Source organism: Neolamprologus brichardi, chromosome 17 (genome assembly GCF_056152115.1).
Source record: "Neolamprologus brichardi isolate AB-2024 chromosome 17, ASM5615211v1, whole genome shotgun sequence".
NCBI lineage: Eukaryota > Metazoa > Chordata > Actinopteri > Cichliformes > Cichlidae > Neolamprologus > Neolamprologus brichardi.
The window spans coordinates 12,465,292-12,483,229 of record NC_142120.1 but is presented as its reverse complement, the minus strand read 5'-3'; the positions used below and the strand labels follow the sequence as shown (position 1 = coordinate 12,483,229).

General features: G+C 38.0%; 3 protein-coding genes across 6 annotated transcripts in view; 1 reads left to right on the top strand and 2 right to left on the bottom strand.

The window, feature by feature from the left end:
- The window catches only part of LOC102780252 (protein O-mannosyl-transferase TMTC2-like), a 68,874-nt gene extending 66,600 nt beyond the window's left edge, over positions 1–2,274 (top strand). The window contains exon 12 of the mRNA XM_087830270.1: positions 478–2,274. Within this exon, the coding sequence (XP_087686396.1) occupies positions 478–681 (204 nt within the window). The 3' untranslated portion in view covers positions 682–2,274. The remainder of the gene's footprint in view (positions 1–477) is intronic.
- Positions 2,275–8,636: 6,362 nt separating this feature from the next.
- parp11 (poly(ADP-ribose) polymerase family member 11) lies at positions 8,637–10,664 on the bottom strand. Its single transcript, XM_006780734.3, has 7 exons — positions 10,432–10,664; positions 10,228–10,342; positions 10,074–10,143; positions 9,885–9,948; positions 9,626–9,759; positions 9,393–9,547; positions 8,637–9,287 (listed from the first exon to the last, which is right to left on the bottom strand). The coding sequence occupies exons 1-7, from the start codon at positions 10,525–10,527 to the stop codon at positions 8,989–8,991; spliced, it is 933 nt and encodes a 310-aa protein (XP_006780797.1). The 5' UTR covers positions 10,528–10,664; the 3' UTR covers positions 8,637–8,988.
- Positions 10,665–10,791: 127 nt separating this feature from the next.
- Positions 10,792–17,834, bottom strand: LOC102790985 (protein mono-ADP-ribosyltransferase PARP11-like). Of its 4 annotated transcripts, none has more exons than XM_006780735.3 (9): positions 17,655–17,834; positions 17,276–17,400; positions 16,559–16,679; positions 16,300–16,375; positions 15,898–15,970; positions 15,641–15,697; positions 15,358–15,485; positions 13,364–13,515; positions 10,792–13,279 (listed from the first exon to the last, which is right to left on the bottom strand). In XM_006780735.3, the coding sequence occupies exons 1-9, from the start codon at positions 17,698–17,700 to the stop codon at positions 12,963–12,965; spliced, it is 1,095 nt and encodes a 364-aa protein (XP_006780798.1). In that variant the 5' UTR covers positions 17,701–17,834; the 3' UTR covers positions 10,792–12,962. The 4 variants fall into 4 exon arrangements, with proteins under 4 accessions (XP_006780798.1, XP_035764568.1, XP_006780799.1 ...); XM_035908675.2 differs by having other exon boundaries at positions 13,364–13,511; XM_006780736.3 differs by lacking the exon at positions 15,641–15,697.
- Between the last annotated feature and the right edge of the window lie 104 nt (positions 17,835–17,938).

Sequence of the window (17,938 nt, the reverse complement as noted above, 5' to 3'; positions counted from 1 at the left end):
CACTTTGCAACTTAAAAGTATGGCATTTTAATCAAGAGGACTCCAGAAACACTCTTCTCAATGGGTTTGATCATGCATATCACAATAAATACTGAGCCCTTGCCCACACACAATCTGTAGCTACCTTTTTGTTTACTGTGGCATTGTTAGAGGACATACTCCTATCTATTTGATCTGCACAGAGAGATTGCGTTCTATCTAATTTAATGGGTATTTGATTTTCTTAAAGGAGGGCCTAAAATAAATTTCACCAGAGCCCTTTCTTTAATCTACCATCCAGACCTGGCAAGCTTCCTAAATTGTGTATATCACATCATTTTCTGTGTCAGATGCAAAAATAACAAGGGCAGGTTAAAAATGGTTTGCCCAAATAAATACAAGGTCAGCACTGTTGCAAAAGTATGACAATCCTGTATCTTATCACCCTTATGCCTAACATCCACTGCTCCCTTCTTTTTTTTCTGTTTTTTATTCCAGTACCCAGCTGCTCTGATGAACCTTGGTGCCATCCTCCACCTGAATGGGAAGCTTACCGAAGCAGAAGCCAACTACCTGCGGGCTCTCCAGCTCAAACCTGATGATGTCATTACACAGTCGAACCTGCGGAAGCTGTGGAACATCATGGAGCGGCAGGGACTCAGGACTAAACGCGTGCTCGGGATGCAGAAAGGCGATGTTTGAACTCCTCCCTCACTGATGATGTCATGTCCTTCAGAGATATGAAAGAGCTGGTGGCTCAAATTTCACTAAAGACTATTTCTTTAGCGATTCAGCTCGCAGTGCTTGTGAAAGACACTTTGAAGGTTTGAGGGCTGGGATTCAGTGGGCATGTGCTGCCTCACAGTATGCCATATTGCCATATGGTAGCTCAAACTACTAAAACAAACTTCTTTTGCATACATTTTTTATAAAATGCTATGATGTTAAATATACATTGAAGTCAAAAAGCAAATAATTTGAAAGTCCCCCAAAAATTCTTTAAGGTCTCAAATATCAGCTAATTGTTAGTTGATGTAATCTAAACATCTGGCATGATTTAGAGCACTTGATTTAATAAGAGCATACATTCAGGTGTTAATTCTTACAGAATAGATTTTAAAGCATGGGCACTGATGGGTAAATTACTCAAGTTGTTTCATTATATCAGCTAGTTTAACTGAAAGATGGACTTCACTACCACACTTGTACATGTCAGATTCTATTTGCAGGTCGTAGGGAGAACTACTGTGTGTGTGAAAACTTGTGTAAAGTCTTTTGTTGCTCCCAAAGGAGCAAGTGATGTCACTTCAGTCAGTGCTGATTGAGGCTGAAGACTACAGGTGTGAAAGTTGAAGGGATTCTGGGGGGCAGGAGTTACAAAGAAGCAAGCTTAACAGACCAGAAGCATCTCTATTTAAGTTTTGTTGCTTGTGGCACAAAATTGAGTTTTGACCAAATTGTTGTCTGTTAAGCTGCATTATGGACAATGTAAGCACCATTTTTTTGGTTGTTTTGGACAAGGAAGAAGGTCTTCTTTTGCTTAACTGCCCAGTGATAATGTTGTAAGGGTGCAATCCTAAATAGGTGGATTATTTTTTCATTTTTATAATTTTTTTGTAAAGAAAGGAAACAAAATCCCTGATGGATTGCTCAGGATAGTCTAGCTTTGAATTTGTCTCCTAACACACTCAATTAAACATTAAAAGCATGCAAGTGCATAAACATCTTCTAGAACCGCCTTCAGATAAAGTGCTGTACATTGCTCCGAGCACATAAAGGAATAGGTTTGGGCATAATGTGCAGCCAAACACGTCACTGACGATTGTTTGCACGTGGTGCATTTTAAATTCTCGTGACTGTAATGATTAAAAATTCCTCAGTGGTGCCAAAGCTTGTACTGAGTCTTTACACCGCTCGTGCCAAGCAAGAACTTCTCTTCACTCCTGTGTTCCTCGTGTCAAATAAAGATGTTACATTTCATGTGATCAAATTTAATTTATTAATATGTTATTTTCTTGTGAATATGCCAACACTGTGCCGTTTCATTGTCGTATCTGCCCACCCTTTCTCATTCCTCCCAATAGATAGGCTACAGTAGGCAAAATGACAACTATATTGAAATGGTTTCATATGTGTATTTTTGTTCTCTCTGCTCAGGGACATCAGGTTGTGATTCCTGTCACAGAAATAGTTTGTGACACAGAGAGAGCTTTTAAAGGATTTTAGAGTTTTATGCTTTTTTTTTTCCTGATGATTGTGATGTTTGGCTAAATTAAAGGAAATGTGTAGCTTAAACAGTGTTGTGTTTTGTAAAAGTGAACCTTTTTCATAATAAAAAAATGTTTTGTTTTTTTTTATTTTAGTGCTCCATAATGTCGTCCAGGATGCAAGTCAAAAGCATAAATTTCAGACAGAAGTCTGTGGTCACAAGGATACATAAACTCACCCTAGAACCAGGGTGGAATGATTATACAGCATACAATTTCACAATAAAATAGGGTGAACAAGATTACATTTATTTTGGAATTTTGCTAATTCTCACAGGGTCAAATGTATACATAGAAGCTCAAATACATGCAATAAAATCTTTTGATAAGTGGTACGGAAGGTTCTACAATATCTTTTAAAATTATAAGGCCTATTAACTAAATGTTAAAGATCAAGATTGACTACAACTGGTAGTTACTCTTTGCCGGAATAAAAAGCATTTGCTTGATAGCACTCATTGGAACGACCAATACTCAGAACATTGAGAAAGTCTAAGGAACTCAGTGAAAAGCTAAGGAAATTTGTAGATTTTTACAGGGTGGGAATGGCTCTAGGAACCATTTCTAATCAGCTGCAGATTCCAAGATTATCAGTTTAAACCATTGTGTGTAAATATTTGTATGTGTCACCATTTTATTAAGGTCTGGAAGAAGACAGAAACTGTCACCCATCAGATGAGAGGTTCCTGAACATCTTAACCAAAGCCTGCCATGAACTGGAAACTGCTGGAACACCAGTGTCCCTGTCCACATTGAAGTGAGTTTTACATCGCTGTGGACTGAGAGTGTGCTGACCAAGACACAAGGTCTTGCTCCAAAATCAACACCTTTGAGCTCGACTGAAATTTGCAGCTGCCCACATGGACAAGCCAAAGGCCTTCTAAAGAAATGTTTTATGGTAAGGCCACACAAAGACTCACCTGTTTGGCCACAGTTGCGTAAACGTAAAGGTAAGCTTTCAAACCTGAGAATACGGTACCAACTATCAAGCACGGTGGTGGTAGAATAGAATGGATAAAGCAGGCTGACATTAAGCTTCTGGAATAGCCTTTGAAAGTCCCAAACTCAACCCTACTGAAAATGTGTGGACTATGTTAGGAAACCAACCAATTAAAATGACCAAGAAGAGTGGTCACATATCCAGCTACTATTTCCAGAACCTTGTTGATGTCTGCCAACATTGGTTGGTTGAGGTGCAGTTTGCATTTAACTAAATATAATGCCTGTATATTATTGAACTTGCAAGTATAATTTTGACCTTGAGTGGATTACAGAAAATCCATATTAAAATGTAAACTTCCGACTAAAACATGTTGTTTAGAGAGTCAACATTTGTTTGCACCCCAAAGCACAAATCATAAATGCAGTTTCTGTGCAGCTATGGATCTTTGTATTTCTTGTCGTGAACTGAATGCTGTCTCTTGATTTAAACAGCCTAACCAGAAGAACAAATTTACAATTATTACCAATGTTTGCATTGTATCCAGCCTCAACAAATGTTATAGAAACACATTTGTCCAGAACACTAAACCTTTCCCCTAAAAAATGAAGTCAAAATATAAGTGTTAGCTCAAGCATCAAAGTACGTACCAAGCCCCCGAGGCTAGATTTGCACATGTAATAGAGAGCTGACAAGACTAATTACAGACAGAGCTGGTTTGACAAGACTAGTGTGAAGGGTAATAAGTCTTCCACAAGTCTTCTGAGAAGTGACAGGGTTAGTACTATATGTCAGATTGGTGGTATATAAAATGCCATATGAACAGCAGCTGAATACATGAATTACCATAAAGCATTAGGAATGAAGATATATATCAACAGCGTTCAGCCATCAGGGTCTTCTCTTGTGTAACCAACTGCTAGTTTAAGAGACAGGCACCCTCTTGGAGTTGTTCCTCCATTATCTCAGTTATGCTGCTTCAGGCCCCTGCTGCTGTGGGATCTCCCACTGCACCTCTCCTCTACTCTTCAGTCTTCATATTTATTGACTCTGTGTCCACTCTGTGCTTCCTTTGTACATTTCTGTACATAATGTTTGTTGTGAAGTTGCACATTTCTGACCTGCCGTTACCGGCGTGACCAACCTTCTGTGGCCCACACAACACTAAACACAATACTTTTAACATAGCTGTAATGTATGTTTGTTGCTGCCACGCCAGATATGACATTTTAATCATGAGTTTGATTAAAAATGCTAGTTTTAACCTTTGTATTGAATTAATTAGTTTGTTTCTCCTCTCCAGGCTGTACAGCTTCCATCTGGTTTAGACCTAGGAGCTGCTAAATCAGTCCAGGCCCTTTTGAGCACTTCCTTTGCAGTGGTGGGGGGTGGGGGATTGTATTTCAGGGATTTTCAGATTATAATTTCTGCTTTTACTCAAATATATTTTGGTTTTATTTTCTGCACTTATATTTTTAAGCTTTAGTCTTCTGTTTTGGTGATAAACTGTGTTGTTATAAGTCATACTATCCATACTATCCAGTATTATATGGTATATGGTATATGCAATGAAACCATTAGGAGCTGCAGCATTGAAAAGATACACATGAATACATTTATAATTATGATCAGTTAATATCATGTGTATTTTGTATATAAATAATATGTATATGTATATGTTAGTCTGACAAGTGTCACTCCACATAATGAGCACTTTTACTTTCGGTACTGGACAATAACCACAGATAAACAGACTTCATGTAGTTAAAGTACACAGTTTGCCTCATGCTATGCTCAGGACAGTAGGAGCAAACAGTTCCCATTGCAACAACACTTTTTTTTTTGTGGGAGTAGATCATCCAGGAGAACACTGGACAGTCAATCAGCAGGTGGAGTTTTCCTCACTCCCAGCTGGATCATTGCTGCTCAGACCGAGGCTTGCAATACGGCAGCATCAGCTCTCCTTTTCATTAATGGCATGACCATGACCACGACATGCCCCAGCTCAGGTAGCTCCAGCACCATCTCTGATATTCTGATAAAGGTCAATGTGATAAATAAAATAAAATGAAGCTAAATTAAGCTTTTTTTTTAATTATTTTTTTAAGAGCATTCAAGACCCAAAATTGAATTATCAAGTACCACATTCCAGGATTTATTCCATCTCATGAAGACTCTCAACAATGTTGAGTATTTGAGAACTGAAATGTAATTTTCTCTCCGACCCTGTTACCTACTCTTGGTTTCATTAGAAGTGAATAGTGCCACAGTCTCAGTCTCCCCGCTCTGTCACTGACACACACGCACACATACTGATCCACTAATTAGAGTTGGTCTTTTCATAAACTCAACATGTTGATATCATCTGATCAAGCAGACATCAAAGACTTTGTAATCACATGCCAGACTCTCTGAGCACACCAAGCTGTAAATATTTAAGAGGATATCAAACTTGACTCACTTATTGAGTTGAATGAACTCAAAGTCCTAGTTTCTAACATTTTAAAGTGTGCATTCCAAGTTAGCATAAGTCTGTAAGGACATATTTTGTTATGTAATAAGAAGAAGAATAACAGCACAGAATAAAGTATGTGCTCATTATGTGCTGAAAGACATTTGTGTTGAAAGACCATCTGCTGGATTGAATGAGTCCATCATACCCAGAGGACCAATTAATTCATGTCAAATAGTTTCATGAGCGCTGATGACCTGGCTCTGGAAAACAAGTCCATCCAATCAGGGCACAGCCACACAAACTTACCAAACAATATAAAATTATTTTTTCCCCATATGTTATTCAACAAAAAATGAAAAATTCTTTTACTTTTTATGTCACACTAGAATTAAAAATCTGACTCTACAGCTGACAAATTAGCCCCTGTCTAATTTAGTCAAGGCCATCTGTGCTTCTTACTGTACTTTACACTCAACCGCCAATTAACTGTAAGAAACTGTTTGTGTTTCAGGAGATGAAAGGGATTCACACATGAGGGCTGCATGTGTGTGCGGGAGGTTCGATTATTGCCAGATACTTTGGGAGCTACAGCATGAAACACCGTTAAACTACTAAAAACCACACTATGGGTATGAAAATGAGGCAGGGTCAGATAAACGGTTCGGCCATCTCCACTTCACCTGGGAGCAAACATATGGGAGTAGTGGAAAGGCACATGGGCAGATCCTTATATTGTGTATCAGCAAACTGAATTTCATCAGTATTTCTTAAAAACATGTGCATTAATGTCAACAAGTTGTGCTTTCCCGCCATAAATCATTAAAACGCTAACACATTTTTTGTTCAGTATAACTGTAATTTGACATCTTAATCAAAAAAGGAAATTTTAATAAAAATATTGTTTACTGTTATTAAATAGTTAATTTAAGTTTTTCTTTAAAGATTTAGCATTAAAAAATAAAATTTTGATTAAAGATCTTGCACATACTGATAGATTACTATTACAGAAACCTATTTAAAAAAAGATTTAAGAAAAAACTTTATTGAAGACTTAAAAGAATATAAAACACTTGTTCTGCATAAAATGTGATCCCTGTGATTGATGTACAGTATAAGATCTCTTTCTAGTAACCTCTTTTGTGTGGCTATTAGAAACTCGCAGATATGTCAGACCTTTAAAGGGGCACAAGTCAGAAATGTTGGAAACCAAAGGTCTAAATTACATCAAAAAATCCTCCAAACTAACTAGTAGCCCAATTTTGCAAATAAATGCAGTGGAACAGGAGGATAAAGTTGCATAAAATGAAAAGTTAAGTACCATAAAACTGTAAATCTAAATCTGGTAATTCAGTTAATGTTCTTTCCACTTATAATAGTAAAAATAAATTGCCAAGACAAACTGATACATCTAATGCAGACCAACTGATGCTGACCTGTGCCAAGAATGAATGAAAACTGTATCAACAGCAACCTCTCCTGACAGTTTAGGTAAACTACAGCTAATCATTTTAAGCACGTGTTTAACAAAGGGGTGTGTGCAGTGAGTGGGGGCATGACAGTTTATATTTTATTTCATTGAGACTTCTTGTTGGCATGGGGGAGTATTTGCTTTGGGTGTGAATGGAAAATGCCGGTTGTGACATGTATGGCTATAAAAATATACAGCATATAGCTGTGAAACAGGTTTTCAAGTGAAGTTTCTGTTTCGTGGTGAAACAGAAACTTCTATAATGAACACACGTTTCGTAGCCTTAACTGTACCAATTTAGAAATATTATAGCACATATAATGAGTTCTTTCACATAAGGACGATTTTGTGCTTAATGCTGTTTTATTGCTGGGGCAGATGGGCACAGATGTTCTCTCTGATATTTATTGATTGTGCAGGTTTGGTTCTCAACATGCACAGCTGGCAAAATCTCACAAAATGAATATCTGTGTGTAGGTTACTGTGTTTATAGCATGAAAATATTTAAAATCTCAATAGTTGATTAACTTTTCCAATGTCGTAAAATAAAAAAGCTCCTAGAATGAGACATTTTTTGTATAATTACATGACAGTACATTTAGAAAAAGACTGAACAGTATGGTTTGTTTGGAGTTGTTTCTGAACAAGCCACACGACCTCTGTAACAAAGTCCTTTGAACAGATTAGACAGAAATGGAGATGTTTAGCAATATTGCACAGCAATATTTGTTGAAAATACCAATCCATCCATCCACTTCAGTTTATCCAATTCAGGGCCACAGGGGGGTTGAAGTCTATCCCAACAACATGAGGGTGAGATTGGTGAAAACATATCAATACAAACACCTCATACTAACTGTTAAGCATGGAGGGGGAGGGGTGATGATTTGGGCTACAGTATATGGGAGCCTTGCAGTCAGCCTTTGGTGTGCAGTCTGTATACCAAAGTGTACTAGAGTGAAATGTGAGGCCATCTGTCCGCCAACTAAAACCTGGCCAAAATTGGGAAAGTACAACACTATAATCCCAAGCCAAGCCAAATCTACAACAGACTGGCTAAAAAAAGCAAAGGTTTTCCAGTAGTCTAGTCAAAGACCAGAACTCAACGTGAATGAAATACTGTGTCGTGACCGTAAGAGAGCTGAACATAAATAACTGCCCACAAACCTCAAAAGTGAAGCAACTCTGTAAAGAAGAGTAGGTCAAAATCTCTTCACAATTTCAATTTCTTATGTGAAAGACTGAAAATTATTATTTCAGGTTATTGCTGATGAAGGTGCTTCTAAAGTAACTGAATCATACATTGTTTTTCCACATCCTTCACGGGCTCTGTGAAGGATGTGGAAGCTTTTTGTCCACATATATGTAAAACAGATAAACAACAATAAGCTACATGAGCTTAGAATTTAATTTCCTTAACCTCGCACATGTTATTTTAAAATGCTTGCGAATGTTATGTCCAACACAAATACAAACATAAACATTAGAACAGGAATAAACACACATGCAGACTTTGATTTGGTTCTGCTGACGTATTTATTTATTTATGAAGCTATATTATTACTAAATTAAATAGAAATAAATTAGATGGGAATCTACATTACATGACCACAAGTATTATATTCAACTATTCTAATACTAAGCAGTAGCATCTGATAAATAAACTCATTTTTATTGGTACTTCTGATCCAAAGTAATGAAATGTAACGATAACTTTGCTGACAGATTATCTTGCTGAAAACGACCTAGTTTATTACAAATTTGTCAAAAAATGTTAAAAATTTATTCAAAATGCTGCAAAAACTTCATTGAAGCCATCAGGAGTTGTGCTTGAAATGTACTGTTTGAGGTAGCCATGTTGATTTTGCACATGTTGCGCTCAGCTGTACTGAATCACATACTCCGGATATATTTGATTTGGATCAAAAATGACAAAAATTTTAGGATGAGAGACAACATCAACACAGCTGTCATGCAGGTTTTCGGGATTCCGATGATCGGGTTTTTGGAAATCAGATTCTCCAGCAACTGGTTTTCCAGTCATCACCCGAGCCAAAAATATAATTTTAGTTTCTCCAGAGTGTACAAGTTGTGTTTTCCCACCATAAACTGGCAGTGGTTCCAAGCTGCTCTTACTGTATTTGCCGGCTAATGCTGCATGTTTGGCAAAATAAATTCCTACGTAAAAAAAGAAACTTAGATCAGCTGAGAAGAAAAGAGACAGAAGAAATAGTGAAGAGTTAGAAATTCAGATTTGCACCTTTATCAAAACAATGAACTTACCTTTGCCAAATACGTGGCCATGATGTTGTCCAGCTAACCGTACATCAAAGTTATACTTGCAAATGTAATCCACATTTTTGATATCAGTCCCATGAAAGAGTCGTCTCTCTTGAATTTCTTTGATGCCTTGAATCCTCATTAGCTGTTTCTTTTTCCTTTGATGCAAATATAAAAAAAATAGTAACAAAGAATGGAAATTATTCACAAAAGACATATTGTAAAACTTAATTTACCTGCAATATAATTCCCAAAGATCCAAATTCTGTATCCTGTTGATTGACAGAATGGTTCTGTCCAACAGCCCATCGGTCTTTACATATCGGTCCACCGTCTGATACTCGGGGGAGTGCTCACTCAGAGGGATTAACTTTAAAAAGTATCAGAAATCAGTTATTGCTGAAATATCTGCAGTTTTAATCTAGGCTTCTAACTGTATTGTATATTTGTGCTCTAGCTGTATGGATTTTGGACATTAAGCAACATTTTTGTCACCTGATATGGACGTTCGGGATCAAACGATTCCCAGAAAACAGGAGCAAGGCTGAAACAGGAACACCTGCCGGAGGAGAGTTAAGTTTCCATTGTGCTGAAACTTTCACTTTCATTTTGATAGAAACTATACTGACACTAACTTGTAAACCTCACTGCTGTTACAACTGAGAATATACATTTCTTGTTTACCTTTTTTCTGTGTTGTAGCTTCTCCTGATTCTTTTTTGCCTCCCTGTGGTGAGGTCTGTCAGTAGCATCGCTGCACAAAAACACATGTATTAATCTGAGCCAAGTTCTTAATGTGTGAATGAAGACTGTGAGCATGAAAATGCACAAAAATTACCAGAGAAATCAATCTGGCCCTTGTAACTGAAAGATGATGTGTTTAAAACAGCCTTGGAGTTTTTCAGGTAAAAGTTTTCAACAGCCTCACTGCTAAAGGGGAGATCGGGGTCATCCTACAGAAAAGGGACAAGAAACTAGAAACATAAGCTTTACTTGACAGTATGGAACCAGATAATGTGATCTAAAGAAATACACAAATTACCTCAAACTGGTGCCACTGTCCACAGTCGGCGAGGTAATACCAGCACCAAGGGGTGTCAGATGTATCCATATATTCCACTAATGTATTTTCCAACATTTTTTGTTGCTGTTTCTTGTTGTCAGAAATGTAACTGACTGTATATAATGTAATTATATCACAGAAAAAGCTGAAAAATTAACCTGCTTCCTCTCTATGACTTAACTACTACTAAACTACTGGTGTTTCTGACTCCTCATGATTCAAAGCTCATTCATAGACACACCTTCTACATAGCCCTAGAAGGCAAAGTAGATCATGTGACATTACATGCACAATATAATTTGTTATCAGTCTTCTAAACTTAAAGATGGTCTACAATAATTATTTTATGTGTTTAAATTGAAAAATTTATTAATTGTGACATGCAAATTACAGACAAGTATAGCTTAACACACGCATAGCTGTAAGATGTTTTCCCCCCATACATTTAATATAAATAAACTCAAAGTACCACAAGTGCACCACCTTGTGGCATCACCTTGTGCAGGTTGAAAACACATACAAACATGGTCATACAATTAATTGAACAAATGCACACAGAAAAATCATTTTACATTACAGTACAACAACAGTGCTGAGCACATTCTTTTGTTTTGTTTTTAAAATTATACAAAGTGCAAAAATAAACCTGCGTTACTCAGGTTTTAACATCAAACCCAGATGACTTGGAAATTAAATTCAATGTTGAATTGTTACAATTTTTAAAATTAACTTCATTGGAGGCAACACGGTGATGCAGTGCTATCACCTCACAGCAATAGGGTTTATCCTGCCTGGGGCATCCCTGTGCCTTTGTGGCAAGGAAGTAGCGGGAAGGCCTAGCTCACAGTCTCTGCTCTAATTCATTCCAAAGGTGTTTTATCAGGCTGAGGTCAGGACTCAGTGCAGGCCAGTCACATTCTTCTACACCACACTCTCTCATTCATGTCTTTATGGACCTTTCTTTGTGCACTGGTGCACAGCCATGTTGGAACAGGAAGGGGCCATCCCCAAACTGTTCACACGAAGTTGGGAGCATGACATTGTTTAAAATGTCTTGGCTTGGTATGCTGAAGCATTATGAGTTCCTTTCACTGGAACTAAGGGGCCGAACCAACTCCTGAAAAACAATCCCACACCATCGTTCCTCCTCAAACAAACTTTACACTTGGCACAGTGAGGTCAGACAAGCACTCTCCTGGCAACCACCGCAGCAGCTCGGCCATGGAAATCCATTCCATGAAGCTCTCTATGATGAGTTTCTGAGCTAATCTGAAGGCCATGAAGTTTGGAGGTCTGTGGTGATCAACTCTGCAGAAAGTTGACAACCTCTGCGGCACTATGCCCCTCAGCATCAGCTAAATCTGCTGTGGGATTTTATGTGGCCTAAGACTTTGTGGCTACGTTGCTGTTGTTACCAGTTGCTGTTACCAATAACAGTTGACTATGGAATATTTGGTAATGAGAAAATTTCATGACTGGATTTGTTGCAAATGTGGCATCCTATCACAGTACCACACCGGAATTCACTGATCTCTTGAGATTGACCCATTCTTTCACATATGTTTGTAGAAGCAGTCTGCACGCCTAGGTGCTGGATTTTACAAACCTGTGGCCATAAAAGTGATTGGAACGCCTTCATTCAATATCTGCACTCCTGGGTGAATACTTTTGGCAATGTATTATATATCTTAGGCTAATTTGTGATCCTAGTTTGGCCGGACATGTGGATGTGAGTATGAATGACTGATTGCTTCTCTGTTATGAATGTGACAGACCCAAAATAATTTAGAAAACGGATGGACAGACGAACTTGGCTGAAAACCCCAATGAAATTCAGCAGTCAGAAAAGATGCAAAGAAACGAATTGCTCAGGGACGACATCACACATTTTACATGTTTATGTCAATATGACACAATTACAAAACCTTTCATGGAAAGGGCGGAAAAGTGCAAGATAAAAAAAATGCAGAGGTAGGAGCGTTTTTATGACAAAAACATGAACAAAAATCCATGCTTATATAATACATGGTACTACTAGACACAGATTTTCAGAACATGGTGCAAAATGAGTGAGCAGAGCATGTTCTTGGATTTATAAAGAAGCATATGTATGGCACTGTGGAAGTAGAGGGAGCGATGGAGCCGGTGGCCCGGATATTGCCTATGATCTACAGGCTGCAAGCACCACTCTTATTTTATCTAAGCAAATGTGCACACATATTCTGTAAGCAAGCATAGACTCAGGATTAAAGATAAAAACAGCACAAAGACTGTGTTCGGTTAGCATTTTTTAAAGTCATGGAAACGTTCTAACTTCTGGGTCCAATTATGTATGCTGTACAGTATACAATTTGACACAAAGTCCTTACTGTCTTACCAACTTCTTCAAAGGCACTTAGATGACCCATGCTCCATTCAGTCATGGAAATCAATTATCCTGTCATCTAATTTCATATCCTAGCTTTTCCAGCCTTTATTAAAAAAAAAAGTTTGTATCATTTTCTTAGGCATCAGTAGAACTCAACCAGATACTCTGGATAAATCTGATTACTGTCAAAAATGACATAGATCTTTGGATTGGCCATATCATCCACACAACTGTCATAGAAGTTGGTGAAACTGGCATCCTTAGAGGGTGGTCTGCAGTACATTGGATGACCAACTGTGTATTCTCCAACAAGCACTCTGGCCAGGAACATGGTCTTATAAGGCGGCTCACTCGCAAATATCGGTGGTGCGAGTCCATGTCTCTGTAAGGTGGTGTTGTGTTTCCCTGTGGTGTGACAGAATTTACTGGAATATTTGGCATCGCGGGCAAAGTAGCTCCCTGCAGGAAAGACAAGAGCGCAATGTTAAAACTGGACAAAAGGAGAGCAGCAAAGTCTTTCATGATACAACATAAAAGATCTACCTTTGCCATAGACATCGCCATGGCTTCCTGTGAGCCGCCAGTCAAAGTTAAATGTACATATAGCTTGTATATTGCTGTGTCCCGTGCCATGAAACAGCATTCGCTCCTCAATATCCAGTGTTCGCTTGACTTTTCGCAACTGTGTTTTCTTCCTTAGAGGAGCACCAAGGAATGACAACATAAAACAAATAATGACTTTGATACTGCATGACTGTACAAAGTTTGATCAGTGAAAAGTTCAGCAACTTTTCCCATGAAGAGCAAAAATCATACCCAATTTAAATTTTGCCCCATCTATGCAATTCAGAATTTTCACCTTGTGCACCTCTATATCACTTCCAGTACTGCTGCTATTTTTAGATCATTTCCTGGAAGGCCTGCTTGGACCACTTGTACACAGTGCAGAAAGCAAACTTCAACTAAATTCAAACGCATTAAACAGTTTGGAAATTGCTGTGGGCTGTCAGCTGTGAAGATGAATACCTTGCACCAATGCCCCTAGTCTCTAGCACTTGTGGCTCAGGTGGTAGAGCGCATTGTCTACAGACTTGGAAGGCCAGTTGGTTTATCCTTGACTCCTACAGTTTGCATGCTGAATTATCTTCGGGCAAGACACCGAACCCCGAGTTGACCCTGATACATCTGTCGCAGTGTGAATGTGAGAAAGGGCTTAGGTATAGATAAAAGCAGTGTATGAATGTATGTGTGAATGACACTTGTAATAGAAAGTGCTTTAAGTACTTTTTTAAGCAGAAAGGTGCAATATAAGTACCATTAAAACAATAACAATATGAGAACAATAATAGAAACTGACCTATGTGGTTAGGAAAAGATCATCAGAATTTTTTTATTTTTCTGGAGCTACTAAAGACTTTTTTGTATTTTATTTTATATTGTTTTTAATTTCTTTTAGTATTATTAATATTATTTTTTTATTATTTTTTTATTTGTTTTTTGAATGTCTTGTGTTCTTAGTGCTTTCTTACTACCATATGTTTAAGGTGTTTAAAGTGTTGGATGTTTATGAATATCAAATTCAATAAATATATGTTTACAATAAGAACAACAATAATAACAACAGTACAGTAATTTATTGTGTGTTGACAGGTTAGGATGTGCTAGCAAGTGAAAAAAACTGAAAACAGCTTTTGTTTCTGACCCAGTCACCTTGCATTATATTCACCTCGTGGGGAATACAGGTAAGTTTAATCTAACAATTTATAGGAAATATGTACAAACGTGGGCTTTGAAGTGGATAAGATTACAGTTCCGCTAAATTGTTATTATCAAACAAAGAAAAAAAAAAAAAGAGCCCTCTGCCTCTTCAGGAGGCCGGAATGAGCAGCCAGCTCAGAAACCTCCCAATCACAAAGCGTTTTCGGAGGTATATGTATAAACCAACGCCTTTTAGTGAATTAATTTGTTCAAACGCGTAAACTTACAAGTGCATTGTGAATTCGTCCCACGGGGTCAAACTGGCATTACATTTCTGGGGCATTTTTGAGAAAAAATTTGGCACAAACACCCTGAACTGTAGCGGTTGCCAAAATGCCACTGCACGCCCACACAGCCAGCACTGTAAAAGCAGGAGTTTTACTTCCTTTGCCCTATTCAAAAGACTTTGTTTTCCTTTATAAAATGAAAATTAAATTACATTCAAGTTGAAGAGATGCCTTTTTGACACAGTGCAGGTGATCCAGTGTGAATTACAGATGCATACTGGCAATTTCCATGAAATGATCTAGAAACAAGTGCACATTGTGCACAGGAGACGAGCTTGAAGAAGACATCGGCTGAAAGGGGTGGATACGTGGAATTCAGTTCAATTCTTTAATTTATGCTAAGAAAAAAGCCAGCATCTTTATTGGAAGTTTGGGAAAACTAGAATTTACAATTTTCCCAGTGTCACTAATGGAGTGCAATTTAAGTGTAATTAAGGCAGTATATACAAGGAAACATTTTTCCTCACAAAAATGTAGAAAATAATATTCTACCTGCAGAAGAACTCCCATAAATCCAGGTTCTGGATCCTCTGGATGGATTTAATTGGATGATCCATTGTTCTTTCATACAGTCTGGCTACTTCTTTAAATTCATATGTGTCTCTGCCAAGCTGGATGAGCTGCAAAGGCAAGAAACACTCACACAGCTCTACCCTTTTCTGCAGTGTGTTTCATATTCCTCTTTTTCTCTCTCATTTGCAAATGTTTGATCTCAGACTGAACAAAGTTGGGAACTTCTGGACTGACAAAACACCGAATACAATCACATGCATACCTGTCTAAAGGTTTTGACCAGTCTGCACTGTTTCTGTAAGAACTCCAAGTACCATGTCTTTGATTTTTGAAAATAAAGCATAAAGAAGTGTAAGAGTCTCAGTGCTTCTGTAGCAAAAGCATAACCTTTTATTCCATGTTTGCCACTACTTTTTACATCAGAAATCAAAAGAACATAAAGGTATCGTCTCAATACTAAAAATGTGTGAACCAAGCTAAGTGGAACAATAAGATGTGTTTCCGTACTTCTGTACTCACCTGATAGGGCTCATCTGTGTTTATTCTCTCCCAGTGACAGGGAACAGGCAAGGCGAGATTATCACAAATAAACCTGAGAGGATCAGCAAAGGAGAAGAGTCCGTAAACAAATCACTGCATCAGAATGAGAATGGATGTGTTTGCTTCATGCTCACACAAAAATAATTCAACGCTTGCAAAAAAAAAAAGAAAAAAGAAAAAAGGAGGGAAAAAGGCAATTGTTCTCTTTTCTTTTGTTACTTTCATTTCCAGGATTTTAAGGACAAGAGATGCTTGACCCCTAAACTTCCATTTAATACATGGTCTTCTTAAACCCTAATATAACTTTTCCATGATAGCAAGTAAATAAAACCAAAATATAAAACGACTCTCTGGATGTACACTCAAACCATCAAATCTTACCTAAATCCAGTTGCAGAGTGGAGGGAGCGTTTGATCGGCCGTTGCTTTCCTGTTGTTACATTTATCTGTCGCATAACTGTTTGGGGATTTAATGACAATTAGGTGTTCATGTGCAATTTCTTTAACAAAATAAACAACAGAAAAACTAACTCATCCTCAATAGAACTGATGTGACGTGATTTCCTTTAAAAAAGCTTTAACACTCTCATCCTGGATGAAGTACCTTTAGAATTACTTTAATTAACTCATGAGTTTGCACCTGAGAAGTCCAGTCTGTATGTGTACTTGGCTGTGTAAAACTCCATCACACCACGCTGGTTCCTGCTGTAGCACTGCTCAATCTGAGCGCTGGTCACAGAGCAGGCTGCACTGGGATCAATCTGACAGGGAAATAAAAGGGGAAAAGAATCGTTAACCAGCCAATCAGTTAATTAACAGTTAGTTAAGAGAGTTGATTCTTTATTTAGGTCAAAGGCTTAAAATTTATCTGAAAAAAACATAAATTCTTTGGTTTGACTTAAAGCTTGTCTTGTAAATCAATACATATATATTTGGAGGTTTGAGCTACTGGTGGGATAAATAAGACAGCTGAGTGTAACTCGCTGTCAGAAACTGATAAACCAGAAAAACACATTTTAAATGTGTTCATGGATATTTGATGCATCATTGTTAAATTCCTTTTAATTGCAGTTTAACACATAACACATAAGTAGTGTTTGGAAATGAGAATGGCAGTTTGCTGGCACATGATGGCCATTTTTTTGCCTCCCTACAATCAACCCAAGGCAATGTTTTTTCTTTGTTTTTTCTTTTTCTTTTTCCTATAAATGTATTGATGATGAGCTAAAAGGGGGAATAAAAACCTGCAGAGTCTGGCAAAATACGACCAAAGGAGGGGCGATATGCTGGGCATAAAGAGTAAAGCCAGTTACAAAGTCTGCTATTGTGTATAAAGTTGTGGTATCATGTGAACTACCTCAAACATATGCCACACTCCACACTCAGCCAAGTAGAACCAGCACCAGTTGGGCTCTGAGGTGTCCATCTCCTCAATCTCAGTGGACTCCTCCTCTGACGATCTGATGGCTAACATAGCTAAATCTGAAATTAATAAGTGAAAACACGCCAACACACTTAGGCAAATAGCAACTAAAATACAAGAAAGTATGGGGGAGGGCCTAAGGTGGTGTTTTGGTCGTCAGACAGTCCTGACGTTGAGGACTTGTTTTTAGCAACGGTCGTGAGAGCATTACATCCTGTAACAATTTCATACAATACAGGAAACTGCCATGTTGAACTAAGCTATCATTAGCGGATGCCGCACCCGACTCATCTCGACTCTACTGGTGTCTTACCAGTTTTCAGCCTGCCTCTGTCCTTATCGGAAAACAAAGCCTTCATACATGATCAACAAAGCCTCAGAAAAATCACAGGTTCCGTCTAAGCTTGGGGGACTAACGCCAAAAACCATTTTCGTTATCCTAGGCGTTGTTTACTTTTATTTCCCCGTTCGTCATGCACTCCACGTCAAAGCGTCGACGTCATGTAACTCCTCCCTCCTTGAAATCAGGACTGTTTCCCGGAGTTTGTCCTGACAGGCGCACTACCGGTGCAATGTGATACGGCTCAGGCGTTTTAA